Raw genomic sequence first — 27,826 nt, 5'->3', positions numbered from 1 at the left:
AACATCTTTTCGTATGCCTTTTATGCATCTTCAGTAGGGATTCTGAATTTGTATTGCCAACTAAAAGATGGCTGCAAATTCCATCCCTTAATAAAAGTATCATGGACCCAACTGTTATTCCCATGTCCTGCAGAACTCCTCCCTCTCCCCCAAATGCCACAAGGAAAAAAACCGCAACAAACCCCAAACAGAACAACCCCCAGAAGGCATCCTTTGACAAACTACGTGCTACGTGAACTCTGGGAGCACTACTAGCTATTTTTAGGTTAGACTCCACAACAGTTTCCAAACAGCGTCTACATTATGTGGACATTCTTCCCCAGCTTGAACAGCTCTAACACTTGCCCCTGACGTGCTGTGGAGAGCTTACCATGCCTGCAGCACGCTGCTGCATATGCAGTGCAGGAGTAAGGGAGGGAGGGGCAGCCAGGTTCCTGAAAACCATCACTCCCCCAGAAGGGGACACATAGGAACCAAACCCTTCTTTCATTCACCTTCCCTGGTTATGCACAGTGACTAGAAACCTAGCTGCACCCTGTCCCAAGCGCTGGAGTGACACCCCTGGTGCTCAGCCAGTGCTGTTCACACTCAGCAGAATGAGGTGTCCAACACGGCTCAGAGAGGCAGAGCTGCCAAGTCTGGCCAAAACCCAGACTTGTTCACATCCCGTCAAATACTGCTTGCGAAAAGGTAGGCAACTATTCCAAATCAAACCAGAACTGAGTATTTGTATGTCACCTTGCTGTGCTAGTTCTATACAGCTTAATGTGACATTCCACAAAATTGAAATAGTGTGCTTTGTTACTTACTCCTTTGGCATCCGTTAAATATTAAAAGTTTTAAACTTTCAAGAACCAAAAATTAAAAACTGGTTAATTGAACTTCATCTTAATAAGTCACAGTTCTACTTAGTACACCTGCACCATTTTGATGGTGAGCACTCAAATACATTAAGAATTTACCCACGATAGTTTTTCTAGTAAGACAGGCACGTAGTGGTATGTAAACTGCATGTGGCAACCAGAACAGCAAAGGCACAATCAGGATTCCACCCCCCCCCCCCCCTTTTTTTTTTTTTACTTTTCAAGATGTTGGTTAATTTACAAAAAAAATATACCATACTTTATACAGAAGTGTTAAATTTGTATTTTAGAGCACAGGACCATTACAGAACTACTGTCATCTGATAAAATAGGCCATTTAAATAGGAAAACAAAAAAAAAGATAGCAGCTTTTTGCACTGAGGAAGTGAATTTCTGAATTAAAGGGCAATACATGTCCTCATCTGTCAGGCTGAGAACACCTGAAATCCTCTACTCATCTTCTTGTCTACAAAAAGCACTGCTTGCACATTTAAGGTAGTTAGTTACAAGTTTTCTGGTTTTCTATTTTCAGCTTGTATTTCTTTTCCCATATGTCACTTGACTAAGAAATCAAAAGTTAAGATGTCTGTAAAACTATCAGTTGGTTCTCTAAAACGAAAGTAGTTTTAAACCACAGCTACATCTAGGAATCTGAGCGCGATCCTCTACGAACTGCGCCCGTTCAGATGCCTTTGTTCGCAGCTGCAGACCGAACGGCCTGTCTGTTCGAAGGGAACCACGCCAAGCGTCACGGCCCGCTCGCCGGGAGACAGTGTCAGAGCACAGCCCTCAGCCATTCAACGTTATGTCTAACGCAGTGACTTCGAAATGTAACTTCTGCCCATGCCTCCAAGAATATGACAGTTCTGCATTTTACATAGAAACAGTACAGTTAGAGTAAGTAGAAAATTTTAGTTTACAAATGGAAAAGATCTTTCTATTAAAAAAGACATTTCATGTAGTTACCTTAAATAGTTCTTATATGCACCATTCCACATTGTGGAAAAGCTGAAATACGCAGTCTGGACTCCACAAGTTAAGGAAAACCAGAATTATCTGTATTGGCACAAATACTTACATCTACATCTGTACAAAGTAAAAAAAGCTGACAACCCTGTCCCACCAGTGCAGCACACCCAACTGCTCGCCAACACACACTATGTGACTGCCACCGAGTGACACTGAGATGGGAACTCAAGAGTACGGTGCCAAAAAGTTCCAAACTGCTTTGTCGGACTCTAAACAGAGGAATTGGAAGTAAATCCAAGAAAGTGTCAGTCCACTACTCATGTCCGCAGCTGTGAGGTCACTGCAACTGCACTCGGTAGGCGCCGATTAGCAGCTTTACCTAGAAAAGTAAACAGAGGTTTCAGGTAAAGATTGCTCACATCCACCTACGGTGTTAAACACTTCTTCTGACAGAAGGAAAGCACGAGAAAAGGCATACAATTGCTAGTGACTAAGAAAGAAAAGGCGGCATTTACAATCTGTGTTTACTAAAATCTGTTTACAGCAGCCCTACTGAAATGTGAAAGGCTTGGAAAAGGACTCAAGTGGAACACTGCTGCATTAGGTGGTGTTCAGAGAAGTTAGTCCCAAATCTGAACCAGACATACACATACACTTGTATCTGAGTATCAGTTTCATTTTGTCCCTTAAAAAAAAAAGGCACAATAAGTTTTAAATCTGAAAATCTAGAAAATTTACAGGTACATCTTCCAAAGATAAAAATAATTGCTGCCAGAACAAGATCTGTTGTTCATCTGGCAACGTGCCCTGGGACTACTGCCCAAACCACTTGGAAAATACAACAGACTACACAGGCTACCTAACAGCAGACTGCACATTCTATTAAACACCTCCCAGTTCTCCTAAACACAGAAGCAAACACATCTCTATGCAAAAAAATCACTGCCACTCCATGTATCTGCTGGTCATTAAATTCACAAGATAGATGGGGAACACGTTTAGCTGTAACATTACTTTATTCTGGTGTATGAATTATTCTGACTGCAGCATAAACCCGCTTAATTCTGACAGAACACACACCCTCGGGAATGTTCCTGAGTTCTGGCAATGCCACAGGATGGAGCTGTAACTGAGGGGAACTGGGAAGTCTTAAGTTTCACATTTGCAACATAAAGCGAGGAAGCATTTAGGCTACGGAGGAGTTACTGTACAACAACTTAACCTACACATTTAATTTTGAGAGCATTTTGTACCTTGGCAGCAGGAGCTTCCGCCAACCGTATAAAAAGCCTGTTAAGGCCTGCAGTAGGGTTGAAGGAATAAATAAAGTGACTATCCTAAAAGGAAAAAGAAAATGGACAAAGTTAATGGCAGGATATGCCTGAAAGTGCTACGCGAGTGGACTAGAAGAACACAACATTTTAACTACGCATTTCTGGAAAGAAAGTTGTGGATACTGAAGAGAACCTTCGGGGCAACCACACAGAGAAGAAGAGGACTTCAAAAAGTGTGCATGGTGATGCAGTAAATAGATTAAAAAAAAAAATAAATCAAAAAATAGAAATTAATCATTGGAAATATGAGGTAGGTTGTCAAAACAAGGCTAAGTAGTTATATTTAAGAACAAACGTGGGTCAAAAGTTTGAGAGGCTAGGTGAATCTGAGGAGGGAAAACAGCTTTGAATTCCACATTCTCACCTGCCTCCCCAAACCCTCAGTTCTGAGGCCACGGCATTACAGAAGGGGCGAGGCTGGAAGGGACCTCTGGAGGTCATCTGGTCCCACCAGGGACCATCTGGTGCTCAAGCACGGCCACCTAGCAGCAGGCTGTCCAGCACCATGTCCCTGCCTCTTAAGGCATAAATTTTTACTGAGTCCAGTATATGCAAGGTTTGTAGTTCTCTCTATATACAAAGAAGAGTTCAGTTTCTTTTTTAAAAAAACTAACCCTATCATGATAAAAGAAAAGCTTCATCACAATACTCAAAATGCAAATTAAGGCACCAAGATTTCCCAGGCTGCTCCATGAAGGCCTTATAAGGCAGTTTTACAGTCAGTCATACGAAAATATTTACCAAAAATACAGGGAGCTGAAATTTGTCATTTAAAACCACAGCTTGTACACTGCATGGTCCACAGAGCCGAGCAACAACTTCTTTACCAAAGAAATTGGCATGAAAAACAAAGAGAAGAATTCCAGATCCTGAAAGGGAAGGCAATTCAGTCACATGAATTTGAAATAAGTTCCGTTATTTAGAACAACTGCGTACACTGAACATTTGATGACAGTTAGGTATAAAAATATATATAAATATTATAGGGTATATATTAAACACTAATGGAGTTTCAAAGCTACAAGCAGAAATCCAATCTCCCACGCCAGTGGATCCCAGCACAGAACACAACTGAGCTGGTTGCTAAGCTGAGAGCTTCTGGCAGCGGAAATGATTTTACGTGGCTATTGGAAAGGAAAGCAAAATGGATACGGCAATCGTCAGCACAGTTCACTCTCTGGTTTTAGGTTTACCTGAAGAGAGTTACGGAATTTAATGTGGTTTGGACTGTCCATTCTCCTGGTTGTGACAACCGAGCCCATGCAATTACAGATCTTTGTGAACTGCACTGAAATTCAACAATGTTCAACACTCATAAATGCCTCATTTTAATACATAAACTTAAATAAGGTGTCTTAATTCTATAAAGGATACCTATAATGAAAACTGGAATACTTCTATTACAACTCATAACAACCAGTAAACTGGGCAGACACAACCACTTTCAATCTTAATTTAAGTAGTATTTCAGTCACACTAATGTATTATTTCAAGAAAAATCAGTATCAGTAGGTATTTCTCTGATATACTCAAAAGGGGAACAAAAATGACTCGGCTAAGCCACGCATCAGAGATTGGTATCTGGATTCCTGAAAGAACTGAGTAACATTCCCAAGTATCTTGGGAATTTGATTCCCAGCTTCTCCAAAGGGTCTGTGGGCACAACAGAGTTGACTGCTTTTTCACTGTATTTCTAGACTGCGTTTGTGTTGTGACAGTGCTGTGACTGTATTCCAAGACTCCAGTGTGTCAGGTACGGTTTACAAAACAAGATGATCCACTACCAGATTTTCTACATACCCTCTTAAAGATTTTTCAAAATTATTAATTCTAAGGTAAACCATTCCTTTCCTATGTTACCTGTCACTTAGCTAATGTAACCCTCACAAAGTCAACGTGACCCATGACAGAAGACAGCAGCTGTGTATGTGATAAGGGAAAAAAACCTCTTAAAAAAATAAAAAGATACACACAAACCCCACCCACAATGCATCAAAGCACTGCTCCTTTCCCTGTATTCAATAGTGAGAGCATCCTTAATGTAATGTACCGCAATATAATGTCATACAAAACCAATTTTGCATAGAAGATACTTTAAGACATACTTACAAGGCAGTTTTTTAAAGTACTGTTCTACTCTTTTTTTTAAGAAAAAGAAACAAACAAAAACCCCACCACAACACCACAACCCCTACCTTCTGGCACATTTTGTGGGGGTTTGTAGTTAAAATCCGTAGAAAAGTCCGGCCCTTCACAGAGACGATGACATGCGATTGGAAAGACTGGCTCCAGCAAAGCAAGACGAGCTTCAAAATAATCCCTGATGGTATCTTCTGCTACTCTTGAGAGCCTGAAAGACCAAACAAGGCAGGCCTGCACTTCACTCAGGAAAACTACTTTACCAGACAGGCTTAATGAGAGCTGATGCACAAAAGGATTCCAGATCACCTTTTTGGATTCCCGATTACCTTCCTGGGTTCCACATTTTCAGGGGTGAATGTCTTCATCGCTAGCGTTTATGCACAGATGAACCCCAAGTCCCAATATATTGTTACTAAAACATTTTATCAGTGAGCTGTTTGTGAAATTCATCTGTTGGGCCCACAAAAGTAAAATGCTGAGACAAATGCACTGCAGCAGATGAAAAAAAAAAAAAAATTCCAACTAGCCACATTATTTTGAAGGCTCTTTATGCAGACAGATGTCCCCAAAACATCAGCATGCACCTACTGGCTAAACAGAAATGGCCAACCACCTCCCCAGCGTGGCCGATTTATCAACCTGACTGCAAGTACAATGTGAAACTAAATAAATAAGTCACTGTATAATTTTACTGACAACACTATTGGAAAAACACAGTTCCCAATTAACTCTACTAAAATGCAGTGAAAGAGATCAACACTACCATTAAATACCCAGACTGGACTTTTCTGTCTGGTTTCTGGGTTGGGGGTGTGTGTGTGTCAGTTTAAGCGAGCAGCCTAGCCTTGAGGAGAGAGACCACACTAACAGTATTTGGTGCTTTTACAAGCAGGTTACTAAGTAACCCTCTTCAGAAAGCTGTTTTGACACGAATGGGTTTTAAACGCTTTCACAAGGCAAAGGTCCCAACTCCCTCAGCTTTAGACCTTTCTGAGCACACTTCCCCTCCACGCTACCCATGATCACCATCTGCAGAATCTAAAACTTCAGTGTTTCACTGGAAAGAAACCACAAGAATTGCCACACCAAAGCAAGCCCAGAAACCCATCTAGTCATCTAGTTTCCAGATGCTAGACAAAGCCGTATCAAATATGGGAAATTTAAGAGTTGTCTTTTTTCAGTACACTCTCCATCCTAGCTTCCAGCCACCTGATTTAAAGGCATCCAAAACTAGAGACTGCAGCCCAGTCGCACCTCTCCTTAGATCTACTTAATTCCTTCTAAAATCCCAAGCATTTGTGAAAACAGCATTCTGCAACAATGAGATCTGCAATTCAGTTCTACTGTGCAAGAACATTCCTCCATTTCAAACAGAATCACAGAATGGTAGGGGTTGGAAGGGACCTCTGTGGGTCATCTAGTCCAACCCCCCTGTCGAAGCAGGGTCACCTACAGCAGGCTGCACAGGACCTTGTCCAGGTGGGTCTTGAATATCTCCACAGAAGGAGACTCCACAACCTCCCTGGGCAGCCTGTTCCAGTGCTCCGTCACCCTCAGAGGGAAGAAGTTCTTCCTCGTCTTCAGACAGAACTTCCTATGCTTCATTCTGTGCCCATTGCCCCTTGTCCTGTCGCTGGGCACCACTGAAAAGAGTCTGGCCCCGTCCTCCTGACACCCACCCTTGAGCCTCATGGCTTCGGGTTATTTGTTGCTGTTTTCCAATTTTGTTTTAAATTTTCGCCTTTTCATCTGTCCCAAGATGATGTGTATCACTTCTCCCAGTCCATCCTCACAGATGCTACTCCACATCTCTGATCATCTTTACTTTCCTTCTACCTTTTTCCTTCATGTGTTTTTGGAACAAGGTAACTGAATGGCTATTTAAGGTGTTTGGACACCACGGGCTTACACTATTTTCAGCTCCACTACTCCTATATTATCTTCCTTTTTGACTGCCAAGAAGCGCTGAACTGCTGTTTTCAGCTAATGAGTCTAGAAGCTTCCTCAATTGGCAAGAGCTGTGCTACTCTCTATATAATTAAAACTACTACAGCGATACCCCACGGACATCCCATGCAATGAGTTCTGGAAGATTTTGAACACTTAATTTATCAATATTTAATTTCAACTGCCATTTCACTGGTAAAATTAATGATCATGTTAAAATTAGTGTTCAAAATCTTCCAGAACTCATTACGCAGATCAGCCAGAATTGAAGGTAGCGTATTTTAAATAGAAAACAAACTGGAAAGGGCATCAAACAGTGAATGAGTGACACAGTTTCACCACACTGAACAGCAGGTACCAGATCACTCCTATCTGCATGCTTGCTGTTGCCTTCAAAACCTGAACTCACAAGTCATGATTTCCTTCCCTGGGGAAGAATCAGCGCATTCCATTTATCCACTTCATCTACCCCTGCTCACTTTAACCAGTTTTCTATGTTTGAAAAGTTATTAGTTTTTATGCTTTTAGCACTTCCCCCCCCCCCCCCATTTAACCTGCTATAAGAAGAAAACATTACTTACAGCTTCTGTCTGCTCAGGACAGAAGTTAGATGCTGTGATCTACAATACCTCAGACAAACTCTACAGTGCATCAAAAATACTGGCATCACAGTATTTTCCTCCCAGTACGAAACCGGACCATAACACATTAGTTCAGCAAAAATCAGTGGCACATAGTCTAGCTGGAAGCTAGTCACTACTGGTGTACCACCAGGGTCAATACCGGGTCTGGTCCTGTTTAACATCTCATTAATAGTCCGGATGATTATAAATTCATAGAATCATAGGTTGGAAAAGCCCTCTAAGCTCATCAAGTCCAACCGTCACCCCAACACTACCACGCCTACTAAACCGTATCCCGAAGTGCCACATCTATATGTTTTTTGAACGCCTCCAGGGATGGGGACTCCACCACCTCCCTGGGCAGCCTGTTCTAATGCCTGACCACTCTTTCACTAAAGAAATTTTTCCTAATATCCAATCTAAACCTCCCCTGATGCAACTTGTGGCCATTGCCTCTCATCCTATCGCTAGTTACCTGGGAGAAGAGACCATACACCTGCCTCACTACAACCTCCTTTCAGGTAGCTGTAGAGAGCAAGAACGTCCCCCCTCAGCCTCCTCTTCTCCAGACTAAACAGACCCAGTTCCTTCAGCCGCTCCTCATGAGACTTGTTCTCCAGACCCTTCACCAGCCTCGTTGCCCCTCTCTGGACACGCTCCAGCACCTCAATGTCCTTCTTGTAGTGAGGGGCCCAAAACTGAACACAGTACTCAGGTGTGGCCTCACCAGTGCCAAGTACAGGGGCACTATCACCTCCCTACTCCTGCTGGTCACACTATTCCTGATACAAGCCAGGATGCCATTGGCCTTCTTGGCCACCTGGGCACAGTGCTGGCTCATGTTCAGCCGGCTGTCGACCAACACCCCAAGGTCCTTTTCCACCAGACAGCTTTCCAGCCACTCCTCCCCAAGCCTGTAGTGTTGCAGGGGGTTGTTGTGACCCAGGTGCAGGACCCGGCACTTGGCCTTGCTGAACTTCATACAGTTGGCCTCAGCCATGATGGGGCAGAGTGCACCCCTGGCAAGTCTGCAGAGGAGACCAAACTGGGAGGTGTGGCTGATGCACTAAGAGGGTTGTGCTCCCATCCAGCAGGACCTCAACAGGCTGGAGAAACGTGCTGACAGGAACCTCATGGAGTTCAATCAGGAGAAGTACAGAGTCCTACACCTGGGGAGGGACAAACTCCAGGCACCAGGACATGCTGGGAGTCACCCAGCTGGAAAGCAGCTTGGCAGAAAAGGACCTGGTGGACACCAGGCTAAACATGAGCCAGCAACGGGCCCTTGCTGCAATGGCGGCCAATGCTACCCTTGGCTGCATTAGGCAGAGCACTGTCAGCAGGTCGAGGGAGGGGATCCTTCCCCTCTACTTGTCACTGTGAGACCACACCTGGAGTGCTGCGTCCAGGCCCAGGCTGCTCACGAAGGAGAGACATGGACATACTGGAGACGGTCCAGTGAAGGGCCACAAAGATTATGAAGGCAACAGAGCATCTGACATACCAGGAAAGGCTGAGATAGCTGGGGCTGTTCTGCCAGGAGAAGAGAAGGCTCTAGGGGATAGTATCAATGTGTATATCTCAATAAGCACCTGACACGAGGAGGCAAAGAGGATGGAGCCAGCCTCTTCTCAGTGGTGCCCAGAGACTGGACAAGGGGCAATGGGCACAAACCAAAACACCGGAGGTCCCCTCTGAACATCAGGAAATGCATTTTTACTGTGAGGGGGATGGAGTACTGGCACAGGTTGCCCAGAGAGGTTATGAGGTCTCCACCCTTGGAGATACTCAAAAGCTCTGTGGACAGCACCTTGGGAAACTGGTTCTAGGTGGCCCTGCTTGAGCGGGGCTGGAGAAGATGACCTCCAGAGGTCCCTTCCAACCTCAATGATTCTGTCTTGTTGTGATTCTGTAATTTCATAACTGGGTTTCTTTAGAATTTATAGGCAAATACAACCTTGCCCTGGAAATCTATTAATTTATATTTTACTGGTTTGCACAAAACCATTGTTTACCTGACATTTCACTTTGCAAATGTTCCACAAATTTCTCTGCCTTGCAGAAGGGCTCCCTAACCTCCACTGTGACCACTGCTGCCATGATCATACGGGAGTGTTTGCTTACAGATCTTACTTTTTAGACTTAGCATGCTTAAATTTAGTATTTAATAAGTTTCTGAAGGAAAGAGAACTATTTAAAATAGAGCAAGAACATTGGTAGTAGTACAGCATGTATCAGTGACCATTACAAGGCAGTTTCTGTCAAGACAGATTTAGGATGTTAGCTGATGGGAAACACAAGACATCAAAGACAGAACAGCAGGGCTTTCTACACACTAAAACAGAAGAGAATGAACTTGGACTACAAAGTACCTGACAGACTGTCTTACATTATATAGACAAATCATTAGCATAAAATCATTATAAACCAATAAAAGGGTCTTACACTGAGAGTGTTCTTCCAGCACTAACTATGCATTCATGGCAACATCTCACCTGCTGCACAAGCTCTGAGACCCTCCTCGAGTCATCTCCAAGTTTAGAGATTGTGGGTTACGATTTTCTGCCCTGATACATTAAGTATTCCTCCCAAGTGGTTATTTCAGAGCTTGCTCTTTACGTTTGTCTCCATTTACCACCCGCACCCAGCAGCTCAGTATATTTTTACATAACCATATGACATGAACCCTTCACAACACACTGTGCTGTCCTTCAGTCATTCTGCTGCATGATGAAGATTCTAATTTCCATCATTTACTGGCACGAAAGCTTTATCCCTGGCACCTCCATCTTACAACTAACGTTTAAGGCTGCAACACCACCCTAGCTATCTGCACTGACTTTTCATGGTGGTTTTTGCTTCATGGTTTGGTGTTTGCTTCTGATTTTTTTATGCTTTTTGGCAAGGTATTTTATTCGGCATGCCCTAATAAGACTTTACATTCAACTGTTCAGTGCTTATATGCTTTTTAGTTCTCCCGATTGCTATACTTCTAGTTTGAGGAATCTTTCACTTCTAGTTAATTCCCTTCTCCTCCTTTCCATGTTTTTACTCAGTGTTTAAGTAAGTGTCTGCTGCTAATTCTGTTAGCTCAAATGATTTTCATTTCACATGATTTATTAATTAGCTTTCTGTCCAAATCACATCTGTTTTGTTTCCTGAAACCTCCCCCTCTTTGCCTTGACTCCAACCAAAACTATGACATGCCTAGTATTGCAAACTTGATCAGAACAAACTTCAAAGTACAGTTTACTCACGTTTCCAAATGACTCTTGAGCTGCTCATACACCAATACGTTGTTACACTGCTTAGCAAAATGCAGCGCACTGTTCTGATGCTTTGACAAAATGTTACAGTCTGCTCCGCTTTCAATCATGAGCCGCACGATATCAGAATTCCCTCTTTTACAAGCCTGTGCAGAAAGTGAGAAGACAGAACAACGACAAATTCCCCTTTAGAACAGAGCATAACACCAAAGTAAGCAGAAGTGCAGAAATGAATTAAAACACAAACTAAGTTACAATTCAGAAAACAAGTTTAAGTATTTTCTCTGCGAATGCTAACACAACTCAAAACTCAGCATCACACTCCATAAATATCTTATCTTTACTGAGGCAACACTACATGTGATCCCACAGAAGCAGCACCACTCAGGATTACCAGGTGGACTTAATTTGAAAAAAATTAAATAAATAGATAAAACAAACCTCAAAGTTCTGTGAAAGGATCTGATCTACTGGTGCTCAGCAACTGTAAACTTTTCTGCAATTCCTTACCTGGGTTTCTGCAGAAGTACTCAGAATGACTAAAGTAACACTTCCAAGTGTCTGTTTCTAAGAATCTCAGTTCAAATGGTACTTCAGGTGTGCAGTAAACAGAATTTGCCCCAAATGTTAAACAATCACTGTTAGCAACTGCCTAAGTGTCCAAGGCTGCTCAATGTTACTTACATCAAGAATTTCAGGGCATGTCAGCTGAAGATTTGCCAGAAGTACATGAAAGTCTAAAGAAAGCTTTACTTTGAAAACACATGCTCTCGGTCGCTTGTTTTCAAAAACTTCACTCGGACAAATTAGGGAAAGGCACCAGAGATAGAAATTTCTATCTTCCTGAGGCTTTTCAGAAGTTAACTTCTGAAATCTGTCTCAGCTCTGAACTTTCATCTGTGCTTTCTATCCATAATCTTCAATAAATAAATTAATCCACCTGGCCCTCCCAAAGAAAAAACTCCCCAAAATCACACGGCACCTCAGAGAAAGGAATTACGTGCCAAGGCTTTTTTTCCCCTCTCTCTTTTAAAAAGTATGATCCTACTCCCAAGGTTAAATAAGAATGACTTGATAAACACATCTACATGTTTATCCACACATGGCTAAACTTGTTCCAGTAAGTTACTGGAAATGAAGACCCTATTCTTTGTATCTGCACAGCAAAACAAATACTGGAGTAAGTCACCGCAGGCTGCCAATTAGAAAGTATGTACAGCTGTGCACCAAGTACTAATAAAACCTTTAAAAACAATGAAGGTCAAAACTGAGGTTCATGGAGGCAGCCAAATTATGAAGAGATTTTGGACTGAAGTGGCTGAGGAGGCCACAAGTGTGTTATAATTTTCTTTACAGAAAATGTGAATTTCCCACACTTGTTAAGCCTTGCAGAGGATAGAAGATGAACAATACCACATTGTCTTGGACAAAAAAGCTTTTGTAACCTCTTCTGCATACAAAACAGCCTATATATAAATACAGCAAGCTTATTAGGAAGGGGAACTCTGGTGAAATTATTTGATATAAACAAAAACATATTAACAGGAGGACAGACTGTTTTAAGGGTCTTAGAAAACAAAATTTAAAAAAAATTTTTAAATTTCCTTCGTGATGGGAGGGAGTAACAGTGCAGAACAGGCTGGGGGAAGGAGACTGCAAACTGGTTATTTTATTTCTGTCCTGTGATGAAATGACAAAAGTCAATCACAGCAATATTCAAGTGCCACATTCTCCTTTCTGGAATTTTTCTCTTACTGTTGACAACCACATGATCTCAGTTTTAAGAGCCAAACGATGGAAGAGGATGATGAGCCACATTTAGCACTGTATGCTGATGGCATCTGCATTTACTGTTTAGATATAACAGTACATTAAAAAAAATGGATTAAACCACTGCCTAGAGTAACTAAGAGTAGTATTTGTATTTCAAATACAGTACATAGTCCCTAAATCAGCTCTACAAAAATGCTTTTGTTTTATTAGATTACCAAAAGTATTTACTGTTAAACTGTGTTAGGACAAACATTAACTTTACCTTCATTAAAGCAGTTTCACCGCTGCTCTGCTGCATGTTCACATAAGCCCCAGCTTCCAGAAGAATAGCTACTGTTGTTAGAAAATTCTGAAAAAAAAAAACAGATCACAAGACAAATAAGCAGAAAATATTCTGGTTTTGTCTCGGAATATAAAGTGACATTTATTTAAAATCCATCAGCAAAATGCAGAGCATGAGGCATGACACGCTGTTCTCTCCCATGGCTAATAAAGAGCAATTCAGACTCAGGCAAGTAGACAGTCATGAGTATTTACAATTTTTTTTTTTTTTCTAAATCTTGCAATAGTAAACACCACAGGAAGAAAACAGTACGTTTGCATTAATCACCAAACTGGAATCAAGCTCCCTTTTGGCCTTGTATCTACCGTACATGGGAAAACACACGACCCACCCTGAGCAAAAGAGCGCACCCATGAAACACCCTCTAACTTCCTCGTCTAGTTGGTCTCAGTTTGAGAAGAGCTTGCCCAGTGTCCATCTCCCAACTCTCAAACAGTAAACCCTGCTTAATCAGAGATTTGCTCTTAAAGTCTCCCAAGTGTAGATCCCGTGTAGCCAGAGACCGTAACAAGGAATTCTAACTCAAGAACTTCAGCCCCATGACTGACAAATCCAGGGGTATCTTCTGCCTTCACTTTCCCTCTAGGTAGTCCTATGATATTCCCTATACAGGGTAGGGTTTGTAATCAGAATTTATTTACAATACAGCAACCACAGCCGCTAAAATTACGCGGCTAAGGTCATCCTGCCATATCCTGCTAATTACTTTCTAGGCATCATCCAAGTGAAAAAAATCGGGTACCACTTTTAAACATAAGTAAAAGAGCCAAGAACCACAAACACGACAATAACCAAGCCAACCTTTTCAGCTGCGTATATCAATGCAGTTGTTCCATTTTTCTGTCTACCATTAACTTTAGCTCCCTTCCTGATTAGGACCCGGAGAAGGTCATCGTGCCCACCAGCAGCAGCAAGCATTAGTAGGGTCATTCCATTTGAGTCCTGCAACAAGAATCATTGCCATAATAAAACATAAAAATTTTAAAAAATCAAATACTTTAAGATAAATCAAAGCCGCAAGACAAAAACTGCAAGTGTGTCAACAGGTTTCACAACAATTCCCCTCCCTGGAAGAACTCACACATGCATGGCTGCCAGCTACCAACAAACTATCACCTCCCACTTCTCCTGTCCACAGGCCTCACACTCTGAGCTCCATTATCTGCAAAACATGTACCATCCCGAGGAGCAGAAGAAGGAAAACCAGAATGACTGAGGAAGAAAGGTAGCAAGGTATTTGAGGGTGGGTAAGACAGCAAGACAGTGAAAAGAGAAATCAGCAGCCACTGGGGGAAAAACACAATGGCTCAAGTCAGCTGCTACCACAACGCTAGTTTTGGATTTTATCAGAGTGGAAGTAGGAAGAGCCTTCTGTGGGTGGGCAGTCTCCTCACTCAGTCTTGCATTTGTCATCAGACACTACAGTTCAAAGAACACACGCCTCAGTAGTTCATGTGGCATCTTTTATACTACGCTACAGAAGGCTTAGCATAATGTACAGTTCTCAAAATGTTACATAATGCAGCTACATGGATCACCAGTGAAAATACCGATATCACCTATTTTAATCCTCAAATATGGAACTATAGTAGTATTTAACAGGAAAATAGATTCTTGAAAGAAAAACCAGTAAAGAACGCAGCTGATGAAGAACTGGTAGAAAACTCATTATTCATGGACAGAAGTGGTCCCCGTCTGCCAAACAGAACTACTTTTTTTTTTTTTGCATGTACAGTTGTTTTACATAGTTTAGCCACTGGACTTGATGGGCATCATTATTCCTTATACCATGTAAAGTTCTAAATTTAATATTCAGTTAAATTCAGCGGGCAAGTCTGCTGCAAATCCAACTATGGGGATACTCCCACCAAACTTCTTCACTCCCACCAAACTTTGTTTGTTCTATGGAGGAAATGGAGAACAAATACTGAAGCCTCAAATTCTGTACTCCTTTTTCTCACCTTGTGCGTTTTTCCCAAGGTGAGACAGAAATCTGCTACTAGCAAGAGAGGAAAACTTTACAAACAATCCAAATTTGCACTCTTTCCCCCCAGTACTTCTACTGCAAAAAAACTACCTCTTGATCCAGATTATATTCCTCATTTGAAGAAAGTGCCATCTTGACTGTCATATAATCTCCACTTTTAACAGCATCCCTCAGGAGAGCTAGAAAATAAATTCAATGCAGTTATAGGATATTTAACTTTGCAACACCAGATAAGAAATGTCCCTTCCTCCCAGCAACTACTCACTACTTGGTATTGGTTCTGTTGAGACATGATTCTCATCCTCTCCATCAAGATGCTTCTGAAAGTCTTCCAGCGTCAGCCATTCTAACTGCATGTCCATACCCAAACTCAAGACTTGTTGCTTGCCATCTATGATTTAATTGATTTTATGGAAGAAAAAACATCAAATAAGTAACTTGTAAATTTCCAAATCATTCACTGCTTGCCGTGGCTTCAATGATCAGCAGCTTCACATACTACTACTTTTCATTCAAATGGGCTCTGGAAGTCAGCATGGAATGGTTCCAAACAATGAAAGTTACGTTACAGATGGACACAAAATGCTTTTACTTGAAACAAACTGGTTATTTGTTGTAGTAAGTTAGGCTGAAGTGACAGAAGATGGTGAACTCTCCACTATTGTAACAGCAGAAACACAGTGAAAAGTTATCGGCGAGTTTCAAAAGAAAACATCATTTCAGCCTCGTGGGGAGACAAGAATTGGAGCACTAAAAGATGCAAGAAGGAATGGAGAAAATATTAACTGCCAGTGCTCAACTTTCCCCTGCATTTGTTTCTACTGCTCACCAGAGTTCTCCATTTGACACACATCCACTACTTCTCGATCACCTTCTGCAGCAATGTAAGTCCATGTGTCTGTTTCGTTTCTTATGTTCCTCCTTTCCTTGTACACCTTGCTGTCTTTTGATTTTAATTCTTCTACGAATTTATATTCTAGCGAAGATTCTTCTCTTTTGCAGTTATTCTCACAATATTCACTTTTTTCTTCTGAAGCTACATTAAACAAGCCCAATGCACTTTTGATGTCCTTAAAGCCTAGAATATTAAGACAGTTACCAAGAGTGACTACTTGAGCCACTAAAGACTATTACATAACAAAGTTTAAGTGAGTGACCAGAGTCCATTTACAGAAAGAGAACAGACCTTTTGCTAAGGTCATCATTGCTGAAGCGTAGAAGCAAGCTTAGCAACATAAGCCAAAAATTGAGGAGAACTAGTTCATCTTCAGCTGCCCTGGCATGTCTGAGTTCTGACTGCTTTCAACATGGTACCATCTTAAGAAATGTAGTTTCTAATTATGCATAAATTACTACTTTGAAAAAATAGTTCAGTATCTGTGATGAACAAAGGACACGCTGTATAAGGAACAATAATTAATCATTCTGTTTTTTATTACTTTTCTTAAGCACTGTAAGCATCTATGCTACCTTCAGTGAAAGATGTTTCTCTAGCAACAGCTATTTGAAGCATCATAGCTCCTCCTGTATCCATTCATGATTATCAAGGGTGGAGTTACCCAGTTCTCCTTGGTTTATCACCATTCCCATTGAGGGAATTTATCCTCAATAAAATCATTCCAAATTTTACTGAGATGAAGAGTAGTAACATTAATACTCGATTACACTACTAGGAATAGAAATACAACCTAGACATTTTTCTTCATGTATCAAATTACCCAGTTCTGGTGGTATTTGAAGGGCTGTACGCTATAACCCATTATCGTGGCTAAAGCAAGAGGCAAGAAGTTTGTTTGATGGGAACTCTATTAGTCTTTCTAAACCTAGAAAGTGTGTATTCATAGTACCATCAGAACACTTCTGGAAATAGCCAATAGTCAGATGAATTCCTCTAAAAAAAGACTACCGCTACATGCCCCAGCAGCACAGTTGACACTATTAAATGAAAAAGGGCAAAAATCTTGATTTGTCTAGAAAAACATTAATAGATTTCTATGTATTTCAATGCTTCACACATGAAAGTACATACAGCATTCTCATGAAGCATATTTTAACAAAGCCATTAAACAGCAAACTTTTGCTTTCTAAAATAGAAGCAGAAATTCTTGTTTCTGGTGCGTGTTATAAAACTATACAATATCCACTTCTTGCAGAAATAAGAAAAGAAAGTCCTGAAGGGCCCTTCCCTTCTCTCTTGCAAGCAGTTAGCACTTACTTTTTAGGCCCTTTTGTTCTCTTCTGCTCTTTTCTTCTTTTTCAGACTCTTTTTTTTGAGATTTTTCTTTTGTTTCAATTTTCTTTACTTCTTTCTCCTGATATTGAGAACACAGATCAAATTAAAGTGGTAGTGAAAAAATGGAAAATAAACTCCTTTCACCACTACAGCGATAGAATACGTTTAAAATTAATACTACTGAAACCTGTATATAAGAGAGTTGTGGACATTCTTAAAAAAAAAATTAAACAGGTGAGTCAGGGGTTAGGTCTGTGAAGGTTTTTTCTGTAAGAGAAGAGGTGTTATTTCCAAAATAAAACAACTTCAACTGAGACTTTTACTGCACCCCAGCCATGCAAGGTGGTTTATGGCATGAGGTGCAGATACTTTTCCATTTGTTCCAAATATTGAACTTGAATAGAACGGTTCTCCAATTTGCACATACAGGATGGTATGGCAATAGTAATTTGTGAAAAACAAGGCACTCAGAAAAATCCACCCAAACCCATCCTACCCACACAGAAGACTGAGCTTAGCAATATCCAATATCATGGAAGAAATTTACGGTAGATGTAGATACATAATCAAATTTGCCAAAATCGAACTCAACCGCCTCCACCAAAGGTTGCCTTGCTCCTCCTGTAATCATCTCTCTCTGCTCAGCCAGCAAATTCCAAACTGCAGAGTAGGTGGAACATGGCTCCTCAGCACAGCTTTGTACCAGCCCGACACTAACCTGGTACATGGAATACCACTGGCTTTCTGAAAAACTGCCCCAAAACAAGTCCCCATAAGAACTACAGACTGAATCTATTATCACATGCTACCATTTCTTTTACATAAGAAAAACTTCAATTAAAATAGATGAACTTGGTGTATAATGTGTTAGCAGAGCAGAGACATTTAATCACCTTTCCTGCCCCCCCCCAAGTCAGCTTTTGATCACTGACATGATTAACCAGTAGCACAGACAGCTGTTAAAACCAGCAGATACTCAGCATTCAGGAGGAGACCCGTAACTTATTAAAAGGATTACCAGGTATTTGCTACACAGAGGGGCTGTTAAAATCAGTAATACTGAATTCTATTCCAGATTTCCAATACTGATCAGGTGCACTACGTACACTGCATATTTATTTTTAGAGGAAATTGAATGAAAGTATGGTTTGGCATGCAAACTGACTCCAAACAGAGAATACTGTATTATCAATTGACAGTGCTCTGTAATCAGACCTACACAAGGAAAGACAGGTAGCTGAAACATACGCACTGATTTTACTTGAGAAGAATGATCTGCTTGGGCCAACGATTTAGTGAAAACCTCCAAAACTCTCCACCAAACCCACCCATATAGTAAGTCCACAGTTGCTCTGGAGAATAACCAACCAGTTACAGAAAACATTGTTTAAGCCTCAGACTAAAAAAAGCAAAGAGAAGAATGCCTTCCCTGGTACCCTGGAGCATGAGCATGACAAAGGTGTACAGATAACTTAGTAAGAGTGCTGGCTGAAGAGCCATAAGCAAACCAAGTTTCATCTGCTGTTGATTTCCTCACGCTTGGGGTGACAGAATTTTAGTAATACTGGTAAATAAAACAGAATTCCAAAGAGTTATCTGATTGTCATCACCGATATCTCTCTCTTATGAGCCATAGAACAGTTGGGGTTGGAAGGGACCTTTAAAGGTCATCTAGTCTAACCTCCCCGCAAGGAGCAGGGACATCTTCAACTAGATCAGGTTGCTCAGAACCCCGTCCAACCTGACCCTGAGTATTTCCAGGAACGCTACAGCCTTGAACTACGAGGAAATACTTGAGTAATAAAGGGCTATACCATTTCAGTTCATTAAATAACTTTGAAACTGGGTTATACCTCATAGTAAGTGCTTAACCTTGTTTACAAGAGCTTTCACCACTAAGTTCCTGCAAAAACACTATTTCATGTAGCAATACTCTGAGATTATGCCATGTAATTCTCTACCCTAAAATCAACTTTCTGATGTTTACAGTGGCCTACTCCATCCATACAACAATCTTAAGAGGACCACAGCTGAACCTACAGAAGAAACTTGCCACCATGGAATTATGGCTTCAGAAGAAGTGGGATATGATCCAGTAAGTATCAACGCATTTTGGCTGCAACCCTGTTACAAATCAGAAAGCAGCTTCTCTGAGCAACCAAGGTTTTATGAACTGCCAACTGTATTAGAACAGTCTGAAGTAGCTGAAAGAAATTATATGCTCAGAAACATTCCAGAAATATTGTTTTATTTTTTCCATTATTTCTTTCTTTTACCTTTACCATCCTGCTCTTCTTAAAACACTACTGTATTAAATAAGGAAAAATAAACATCCAGTATTTGCTTAGCTCATTTCTTAGAATAAGTACAGCATTTGTAATTAATATGAAACCACCTCACGAAACCAAGCATTTTCTGTAAGCATCCCAGGAATTCTAACAAGACAAGCCAGCTGCCTAATTATCTGGGAGACCTGGGTTTAGAAGCAACATCACCATTCTCAGGAAGGTGCTAATGCACATAAGGTATAGCAGAGTGGCTGGCTTTCGAGAGAGACCAGGCATGTGTTTCAGCTCAAAAGTGCACTTCATTGTGCAGTGTCAGATGGATAGCTGCTCAAGACTGAATGCCTTACCACACAAGTAGAAAAAAGTCAAACTGAGGCAACTGCTGAAGGTGGGGGGAACAAAGCTAAAAATGACAGCACACGTTGGAGGAACAGCAAATTTCATTCTAAGTACACAGAGAAAACAGGAGAAATTCATACTTTCACATTTAAAGACACCCTCCTCTCCTGAAGTGTCCCTCCTTCACAGTGCTCAAAATCCAGAAATTTTTCAGTCCCTCCTAATACATTGTGCAGTGCCCTTTCTTTCGCTTCATCCACCTCATTAACTTTCCAATTTCTATTTTTCTCTTTGCCATCATGAACAGTGCTACTTTGGATATATCGGTACCTCAAAGATGTTTGATTTAATCCCCAGACCTCACCCCAATGCCTTAACATTACTTACCTCCCCAGCTGAATCAGTGGACTTGCGCCCTCTTTCATCAGGGCTCAATTTCATACCCATCAGCACTGGTGAAGGAGCAGGTGGCACTTTCTCCAACTCTCCTGGTACTATTTTTACTTTTTCTTGACCTTTTTGCCTTTTGTGCATGCTCTTCTTCTCTAAACAGGTATCTTGAGTTTCCACTTTTCTACCTTCCTCCTTGTAATCTTCAGCTTTCTGAATTTTCTTCTTCTTTCTTTTAAACTTAACATCAATACTATCATCTTCATTACTTGCTGATCCATCAAGATGCCTATCAGCAATGGAATCTTTTTCAGCAATTTCTTGTTCCAGTCTCCCTTCTCCAATCATTACCTTTTGCTTATCGTCTTTATTTTCAGAACTTAAGTCTGAATTTTCATTATCAGTTCCTTGAGAAAATACATCATCCAGAGTACTTGATTCTGAGTCAAACTGAACATCTCCATGCTTCTCCTTCCGTGATTTTTTATTTTCTTTAGAATCCTTAGATTTAATTTTTGAATCTTTAACTTCTCCCTTCCTCTTCCTGGTTTCTTTAATATCTTCTTTTCTTTGCTTCTTTGGGTCCCTTGAATCCTCCTTGGTGTCTGAAGTCCTTTTTTTTGGTTTTGAATCTGAAACTAAAGTATCTGAGGAATTTTCACATTCTGTTCTGGGTTTTTCTTTGAGTTTTGCGGGCTTAGACTTTTTCTTCTTCAGATCATCTGGACTTCTATCCTCTCCATCTTTTGACTTCTTCTTTTTCTTCTTTGGTGAAACATCATCTTTTGTTTCACTTTGCCAGTCACTGTCAGATTCTGCTTCAAATACATCATCATTTAGAGACAGTTTCTAAAAGTAGGGAAAAAAAGAGAAGATTTCTTTCCCCATTAAACTGTATCACATCAGTGTAAACTATACAAAAATGGTATTGGTGGCGCCTGGGAAAAGAAATTTCTTTTTAAACACTGCAAACATCATTCCTCATTGCCAAACTGTAGAATTCCTAAGTAGGATTCTAGCTGACTTAAATTAAATTACTAACTGCTTAAATGATAATCAACATATAAACAAGCCAAGTAAACCAAACAGACATCCAGCAACCAGATTTCAGAGCAAAATGAAATCTGAACTGACACAAAAAACCCCCCAATTAACCTGATTTTGTAAAATTTACCTATAGGTTTCCCAGAAGTGGGGTACCAGTTTTCAAAAAAGATTCTTATGCTTGATTTTGAAACTCACTGAGCAGTTAAAAAAAGAAAATAAAAGTCATATGCTGCCTTCTTGCAATTGATTTTTCAGTATTCCTGTCTTACCAAATTTAATGGTTAACATACAAAAATTCACCTACCTGCTACACTAAGCAGGAGGGTGAATTGAGCAGTGCCCAGCTTCAGCAACAAAAAAATACATGAGCAGGGAAAGAGGGTTATTTATGTCATCAAAAATAAACTAAAATGACGATACATCATTTATATAGTCCCATTAAAAATTGAAATAAAGTTTAGATGGACTTACAGCCTACAAGTAAACTTGTCAGCTAACAAAAAATCCCTAACCAGAGAGCAGCAACAATATTCAGTTTCACCCGAAACAAAACACTTTTAGCTCAAAGAGATTCTTTAAGTCTTCTTAATTCCATATCCCAAACATATTCCCTGCCCCCTCCCCTCACTGGCAGAGCCTAAATAGCGAATATGTCTTCAGTGTAAGACACTGGAAGGCAAAACACACCTGGATGTCTTTTTTAACAGGTTTAGGCTTATTGTCCACAATTTTTTTTCTGAATTCAAGCAGCACTTCTTTGCAGTCTTCCAAATGAACCTCTGGTTCCCAGGTATCGTCATCAGAGGTATATCCTTTCCACCGTACTTTGTACAGAATTTTACCCTGTAAGAAAAAAACCAAACATCTAATACAATACAGCAGAGCATTGCATCATTTACCCAATTCTTCAGCATAGCAGTGGATATATAATTTTGTGTATAGAAATTAATATACTGGGAGCTCAATCCAATGTTGACATAAGAATTCCCAGAATTATTTCCATCTGTATCACATACTGAACTAAGCAGATCGTAAAATATTTCAGTAGTTGCAGTGGTTTTATCCAAAATATTTGTAATACCTAAAATCTGTTCAGAATCACTGCTACAATGTACAAATCAAAGTCATTCTACTGAAATTGATTTTCTGACAGGAAATTAATTTTTTTAAAAAGTTTTAATATATCATCTCTAAAAATTTCAAGCTTGAATTGCTTTTCTTTGCCGAAGAAGATGATATAAAACCTTAAAATTTATAATGCATGAAACACCATTCACCTAGTTTTATATTGGAATTTATAACTTATGTTAGGTTTGTAATCAATGTCACTTTTGATAAACCGAAATACCAACAATCAGAAAAAAACCTTGCAAAATCTGAGTGTGAGCATCTCAATGGAGGTAGTTACAAAGATTTCAGTAAAAGATTATGTATGAAAGCCCTAGACCAGTTGTTTCAACAGTGTTTAACGTAATCATAGGATGAAACTGCACCTTTTAGTCTCTATCTTGTTTTTTCACTAGATTAGTAAGTCTTCTACCACTAAAAAAAAAAAAAAAAGCTTTCCACCAAATTATCTCTTGCTTTTCTCCTAAATAAATTCAGTAGTCTGAACCCTTACCTTTCTCAAGATGCACTCTTTTTCTTGCTGAGAGGCAAGACTGATTAGCTTGGACTCAGCATGCTGCTGATCTAGCCTGACAAGGGACAACTCAGGGCCTCCTGCATCAAACTTAACTGAAAAGCAGAGATACATCCTATGAAAGCAATGTGGCCACCTTTATTGATTAAACTTGCAGTCTCTTTAAACAGGCGTATGACAAAAGCTAGCACCAAGCTTAGGAAAATCCTTTTCCCGTATTAAAAAAAGCTAATAATGGATATCAGCCAACATAGCTGTTCCTGAACTTATTTTCTAAATAAAAAAAAAGTATTAGCAAATGTACTAAGGAAAACACCTTTGGAGAGGCAAAATAATAGTATTTTTTTCTTTCAGAAATAGATTGATAGTGCTCTAAAACATCCTACACTGCTAACCAAGACTGGAGAAGAAAAGCTTCAAAAGAACTGCCATCTGACCTACTATTAAATGTATCAATATCCATAAATTTACCTTTTTGCCTGAGCACCAGTAACCTTTTACCAAGTGTATATATGCCATTAAACTTAACAATCAACTCTACCTACAATCTTCTACATTTTGCTTCACAGACATATAAATAAACAGCTTCTATTCAGACTCATTAGTGTAATGCATCTCCTCTTATAATTTAACTTAACTATACACCCTTGATCCAGGAATTAGTTTTCAAAATCGTGCTCACCTGTCTCTCTTTCTTTCTTCTAATGCCATTACTCATCAAGTAAGTGACTAGTAACTTTCTTATTACAGTCAGAGAATAATTTAGTTTATAAGGGATCTCCAGAACTAACAAGTAAAATGCCCTCTTCAAACCAGGACCAACTAGACCCGGCTGCTCAGAAATCTGCCCAGTCAAATTGTATCTATCCAGATTTCCCTGTGTTCCAGCTTGTGTCCACTGCCTATCTCATCCTTTCACTGTGCACCTCTGAGAAGGATCTAACACTGTCGTCGCTGCACCCTCCCATTAGATAGCTAGAGATACCACTATGATTACCCTGTATTCTTCTCTTCCCAAAGCACAGCAAACCAATTGCTCTCAGTCTCCTGTGCTCCAGCTCCCGAAACTGTCTTCAGAACCCTTCACCCCAGTGTGTCCATGTTTCTTCTGTCCTGGGGAGCTCAGAATTTGACACAGTACTCCAGATGCGTCTCAGCAGTGCTCAGAAGAGAGGAAGAAGCATCTCCTCTGATCTGCTGGCTACACTCTTGGATGCTGTTGGCCTTCTTTGCTGCAAGAACTGCTGACTCCTGTTCAGCTCACTCGTCTGCAGGGACCCCCAACTCCTTTTGCAAAAATGTTTTTCCTAGCCAGCTGGCCTCTCACCTGTCTGGTGGTACAGGGTCACACTATTTCAGATGCAGGACTTCAGTGAGCTGCAGAGTTACCGTTCAACACCCTTGTAACTCAGCTACAAAATGAGTGAGGAGTCCTTTTTTAATTAATTAAGACAGCTGGATAAAATAAAGTCTAATGCAAATTTACAACTATTTGGCTGTTCAATGTCTCTACGTCCAGCATGTAGAGACTGACACAAAAATGCAGCTGAAGTAAAGACAGGAGATTGATCATCATACTAAAGATACATTCACAGCCTTACAATCACCCGTCAACACTATTTTACTCAACGTTGTTATTTCTTTCCTACCACTTACAAATAATGGAACACTTCCAAGCATTTTTATAGTGCTGTAGCTTCTGCGAGAACCAGTGATGGGCTAGAACCAACTCCTATGGAAAGGGCAATGCCACAATTTGCGTTGGAGTCTGTTGTTTTAGTGCAGTATGAAAGGCCTTCTAGGTGTACCAAGAGGAAACATTCCCAGACTGTTATTGCTCGATCTCTTAGGTAGGACACGTCACTGTTTCATTTATCAGCAGGTTTAACTCACCAGCCCAATCCCATCCTAGGAGTGCTGTCTCTCCTGCTACCACTACTACCAGTTCCAGCAACACCAGGACTGCGAATGACAAGAGCTTCTCTGTGCGGTGCTCTCCAGCTCTCCTGCTTCTGCAGCTGTGACACAGCAACACACCGACTGGCCTTGTGCTGTGCTGGACAGTGGCAGACTCTGTATCTGCTCGGATGTTGCATCAGACCTGGGAAACCGCAAGCTAGGAACCACTGGTCTGAAGCAGACCAAGTAAAACATACTCCACTGAACGTAACACACAGCTTTCTTCAGACATTTCAGAAGTTAGGCCTGAGAGTGAGTATCTCTCTTGCCCTGTGCTTCCAAAGCACAGGAGCACGGCCCCCATTTAAGAGCAACAGAAAGGTGACCAGATGCAATTGGAGCCCTGCTACAAAGCCACAGCCAACACATACTGGGTAAGGCACAGGCACACAGTAAAGCTAACTGCACTGACCTGGTCTGGAAACCTCGAGTGCATACAGCTCAGAACCTGCTGCAGAATGGCCTGCTCAGAGGAAGATGACAGCAAGAAGGAGCATAAGACACCTTTTCACTAGCACGTCAATGGCATTTCTAAGAGATGGTACTTGATGTATTGTGGTATTCTTCAGAAGTGTGTGGAGTGGTGCAACTCCCCACGCTGCCCCCAGTATACAGATTTTAAGTTCCATCATTTGGGGGCGGGCGGAAAAAAGGAAAAAGAAGAAATGGAGTGCTCTTGTTTTGAAGCCTGACTTATTATTTCAGCCAACACTTACTTTCATAGAGGCAAATACTGTATTACCTCTAAAGCATAACATTCTTAAGCCATCAAGATTATTTCAGCCAAGATAGAGCCTACTCACAACAGCATCACAAATACATAAGAAATTCTTGATCTGAAGGTTCTCCAACCTAAGGTTTCCAAAACCCTTATGTTTTACACTGAACAGGCAGAATTTTATACTATCATGTACCTGACTGAAACATAAAATGAAAAATAAAAATTAGGTTAAAAAACCCCCTTATTTTCAGACTAAAAAATAGCTGTCTTATTTCCTAAACCTCAAATACAAAAAATAATTTTTAGAAAAACTTCAACCAGTCTAGGCTGCTTCCAAAGAAAGAAGGTATGATACTTCTGTCTAAACAAAGCCAAAATCACTATAGCTAGGGTTTTTTTTTTAACTGGAAGTTATTTTAAGAGGTCTTCATATACTTTATACGCCAGTAAACAGACTCTCACTACACATACTTTGAAACCACCTCCAAGTTCTCTGTTATGTTCGATCCTGTCCATTTCTGCAAGCACTTTACATCAAAACACTACTGCAATCCACCCGTAAGAGCAAGTAGTTTAACAATGCAGACATAAAAAACAACCAACGAACTTAGTGAAGATACCCTAGATTTATTCTCTTTAGTCAAAAAGCTTACTTACAAAATTACGCACAACGTGGCTTAAGTTACAATTACAACGGAGCCACTATTTTTGCATGGTTCTCGTCCAGCTATAAAAGAATCGTGCAGGAAAATCTGCCCGAGCAGCAGCCTCTGCCTGCGCCGCCTGCGCGCACAGACAGCGAGGGAAGAGCAGCCGAGCGCGCCGGGGCCCGCCCTGCCGCCCGCTCCCGACCCCGCGCCGCCGGGCACCTCCTCGGGGAGCGGCCCGAAACCCGACCCCGGGGCGGCCAACGGCCCCAGGCAGGGGGCGGCCGGGCCGCCCGCCAGCCCCGCCGCCGCCGGGCGCAGCCGCCGCCCGCCCTCCCTCCCTCCCTGCTTCCCTCCCTCCGGGACCCGCCGCCTGCCTGCCTCCCTGCCTCCCTCCCTCAGGGACTCGCCGCCTGCCTGCCTCCCTGCTTCCCTCCCTCCGGGACCCGCCGCCTGCCTGCCTCCCTGCCTCCCTCCCTCAGGGACTCGCCGCCTGCCTGCCTGCCTGCCTGGCTCCCTCCCTCCGGGACCCGCCGCCTGCCTCCGTCCCTCCCTCCCTCCCTCAGGGACCCGCCGCCTCCCTGCCTCCCTCCCTCAGGGACCCGCCGCCTGCCTCCCTCCCTTCCTCTTTCCCTCCCTCCGGGACCCGCCGCCCCGGGGCGCCGCGCTGACAGGCGGCAGCGCCGCGCGCTCACCCCCTCGGTCTTCACGTCAAGGATCTTCTCCACCTCGAACACGTCCTCCTCCTCCTCGCTCTCCCCGCCGCCGCCGCCGGCCTCCCCGCCGGCTGCTCCCGCCGCCTTGCCAGCCCCGCTGCTGTCTTCCTCCCCGTCCTCCTCATCCTCCTCCGCCGCGGCCGCCGTATCCTCCTCTTCCTCCGCCCCCTCCAGCCTGGCCGCCGCCGCCTCAGCCCCGCTCCCGGTCGTCGCCGCCATTTTGGGCCGAATTTCAAACGACAACGGTGAAAAGCGGCTGCGACATCCACCGCCGGGCCAGGAGGGAGAGAGGCGGCGGCCGCAGCCAATCGGCGCCCCGCCAGCCCATGACGCACAGGGGCGGGGCCCCGCGCCCGGAGGCCCTCGTGCCCTGAGCCCGGCGGCCCGCTGGCAGGGTCGGGGGGGGTGCGGGGTCCTGGCGGGCCCGCGTTGCGGAGGGTGCGCGCGCCCCGGGGCGGGCGGTGCCGCGCTGCCGTGCCCTGCGGCCCGACGCCCGCCGCAGAGCCATGAAAGCGGTGGGGCCGCCCGTCTGCGCGCTGTCCCGGGGGCCCCTGCCTCGAGGGGAAAGCGTGAGGGAAGGCTGCGCGGCCCCCGGGC

At 42.2% G+C, this 27,826-nt stretch overlaps 1 protein-coding gene across 5 annotated transcripts; it reads right to left on the bottom strand.

Moving 5' to 3' along the window:
• Nucleotides 1-90: 90 nt before the first annotated feature.
• MPHOSPH8 (M-phase phosphoprotein 8) lies at nucleotides 91-27,527 on the bottom strand. 5 transcript variants are annotated; one of them, XR_012763717.1, is made up of 15 exons: nucleotides 27,209-27,519; nucleotides 22,232-22,387; nucleotides 20,495-21,346; nucleotides 17,463-17,559; nucleotides 16,077-16,325; nucleotides 15,513-15,638; nucleotides 15,338-15,426; nucleotides 14,062-14,202; nucleotides 13,180-13,266; nucleotides 11,136-11,290; nucleotides 5,362-5,516; nucleotides 3,908-4,035; nucleotides 3,086-3,169; nucleotides 1,830-2,211; nucleotides 91-1,729 (listed from the first exon to the last, which is right to left on the bottom strand). XR_012763717.1 is itself a non-coding variant. In XM_075418760.1 (14 exons), the coding sequence occupies exons 1-14, from the start codon at nucleotides 27,446-27,448 to the stop codon at nucleotides 2,170-2,172; spliced, it is 2,601 nt and encodes an 866-aa protein (XP_075274875.1). In that variant the 5' UTR covers nucleotides 27,449-27,526; the 3' UTR covers nucleotides 91-2,169. The 5 variants fall into 5 exon arrangements, 4 of the variants coding, with proteins under 4 accessions (XP_075274875.1, XP_075274853.1, XP_075274886.1 ...); XM_075418760.1 differs by having other exon boundaries at nucleotides 91-2,211; nucleotides 27,209-27,526; XM_075418738.1 differs by having other exon boundaries at nucleotides 91-2,211; nucleotides 16,119-16,325.
• Nucleotides 27,528-27,826: the final 299 nt, after the last annotated feature.

The sequence above is a fragment of the Opisthocomus hoazin genome, chromosome 1 (assembly GCF_030867145.1).
Source record: "Opisthocomus hoazin isolate bOpiHoa1 chromosome 1, bOpiHoa1.hap1, whole genome shotgun sequence".
Lineage (NCBI taxonomy): Eukaryota > Metazoa > Chordata > Aves > Opisthocomiformes > Opisthocomidae > Opisthocomus > Opisthocomus hoazin.
Note: the sequence above shows the minus strand (reverse complement) of the source record. Positions and strands in the feature narration are given on the sequence as shown.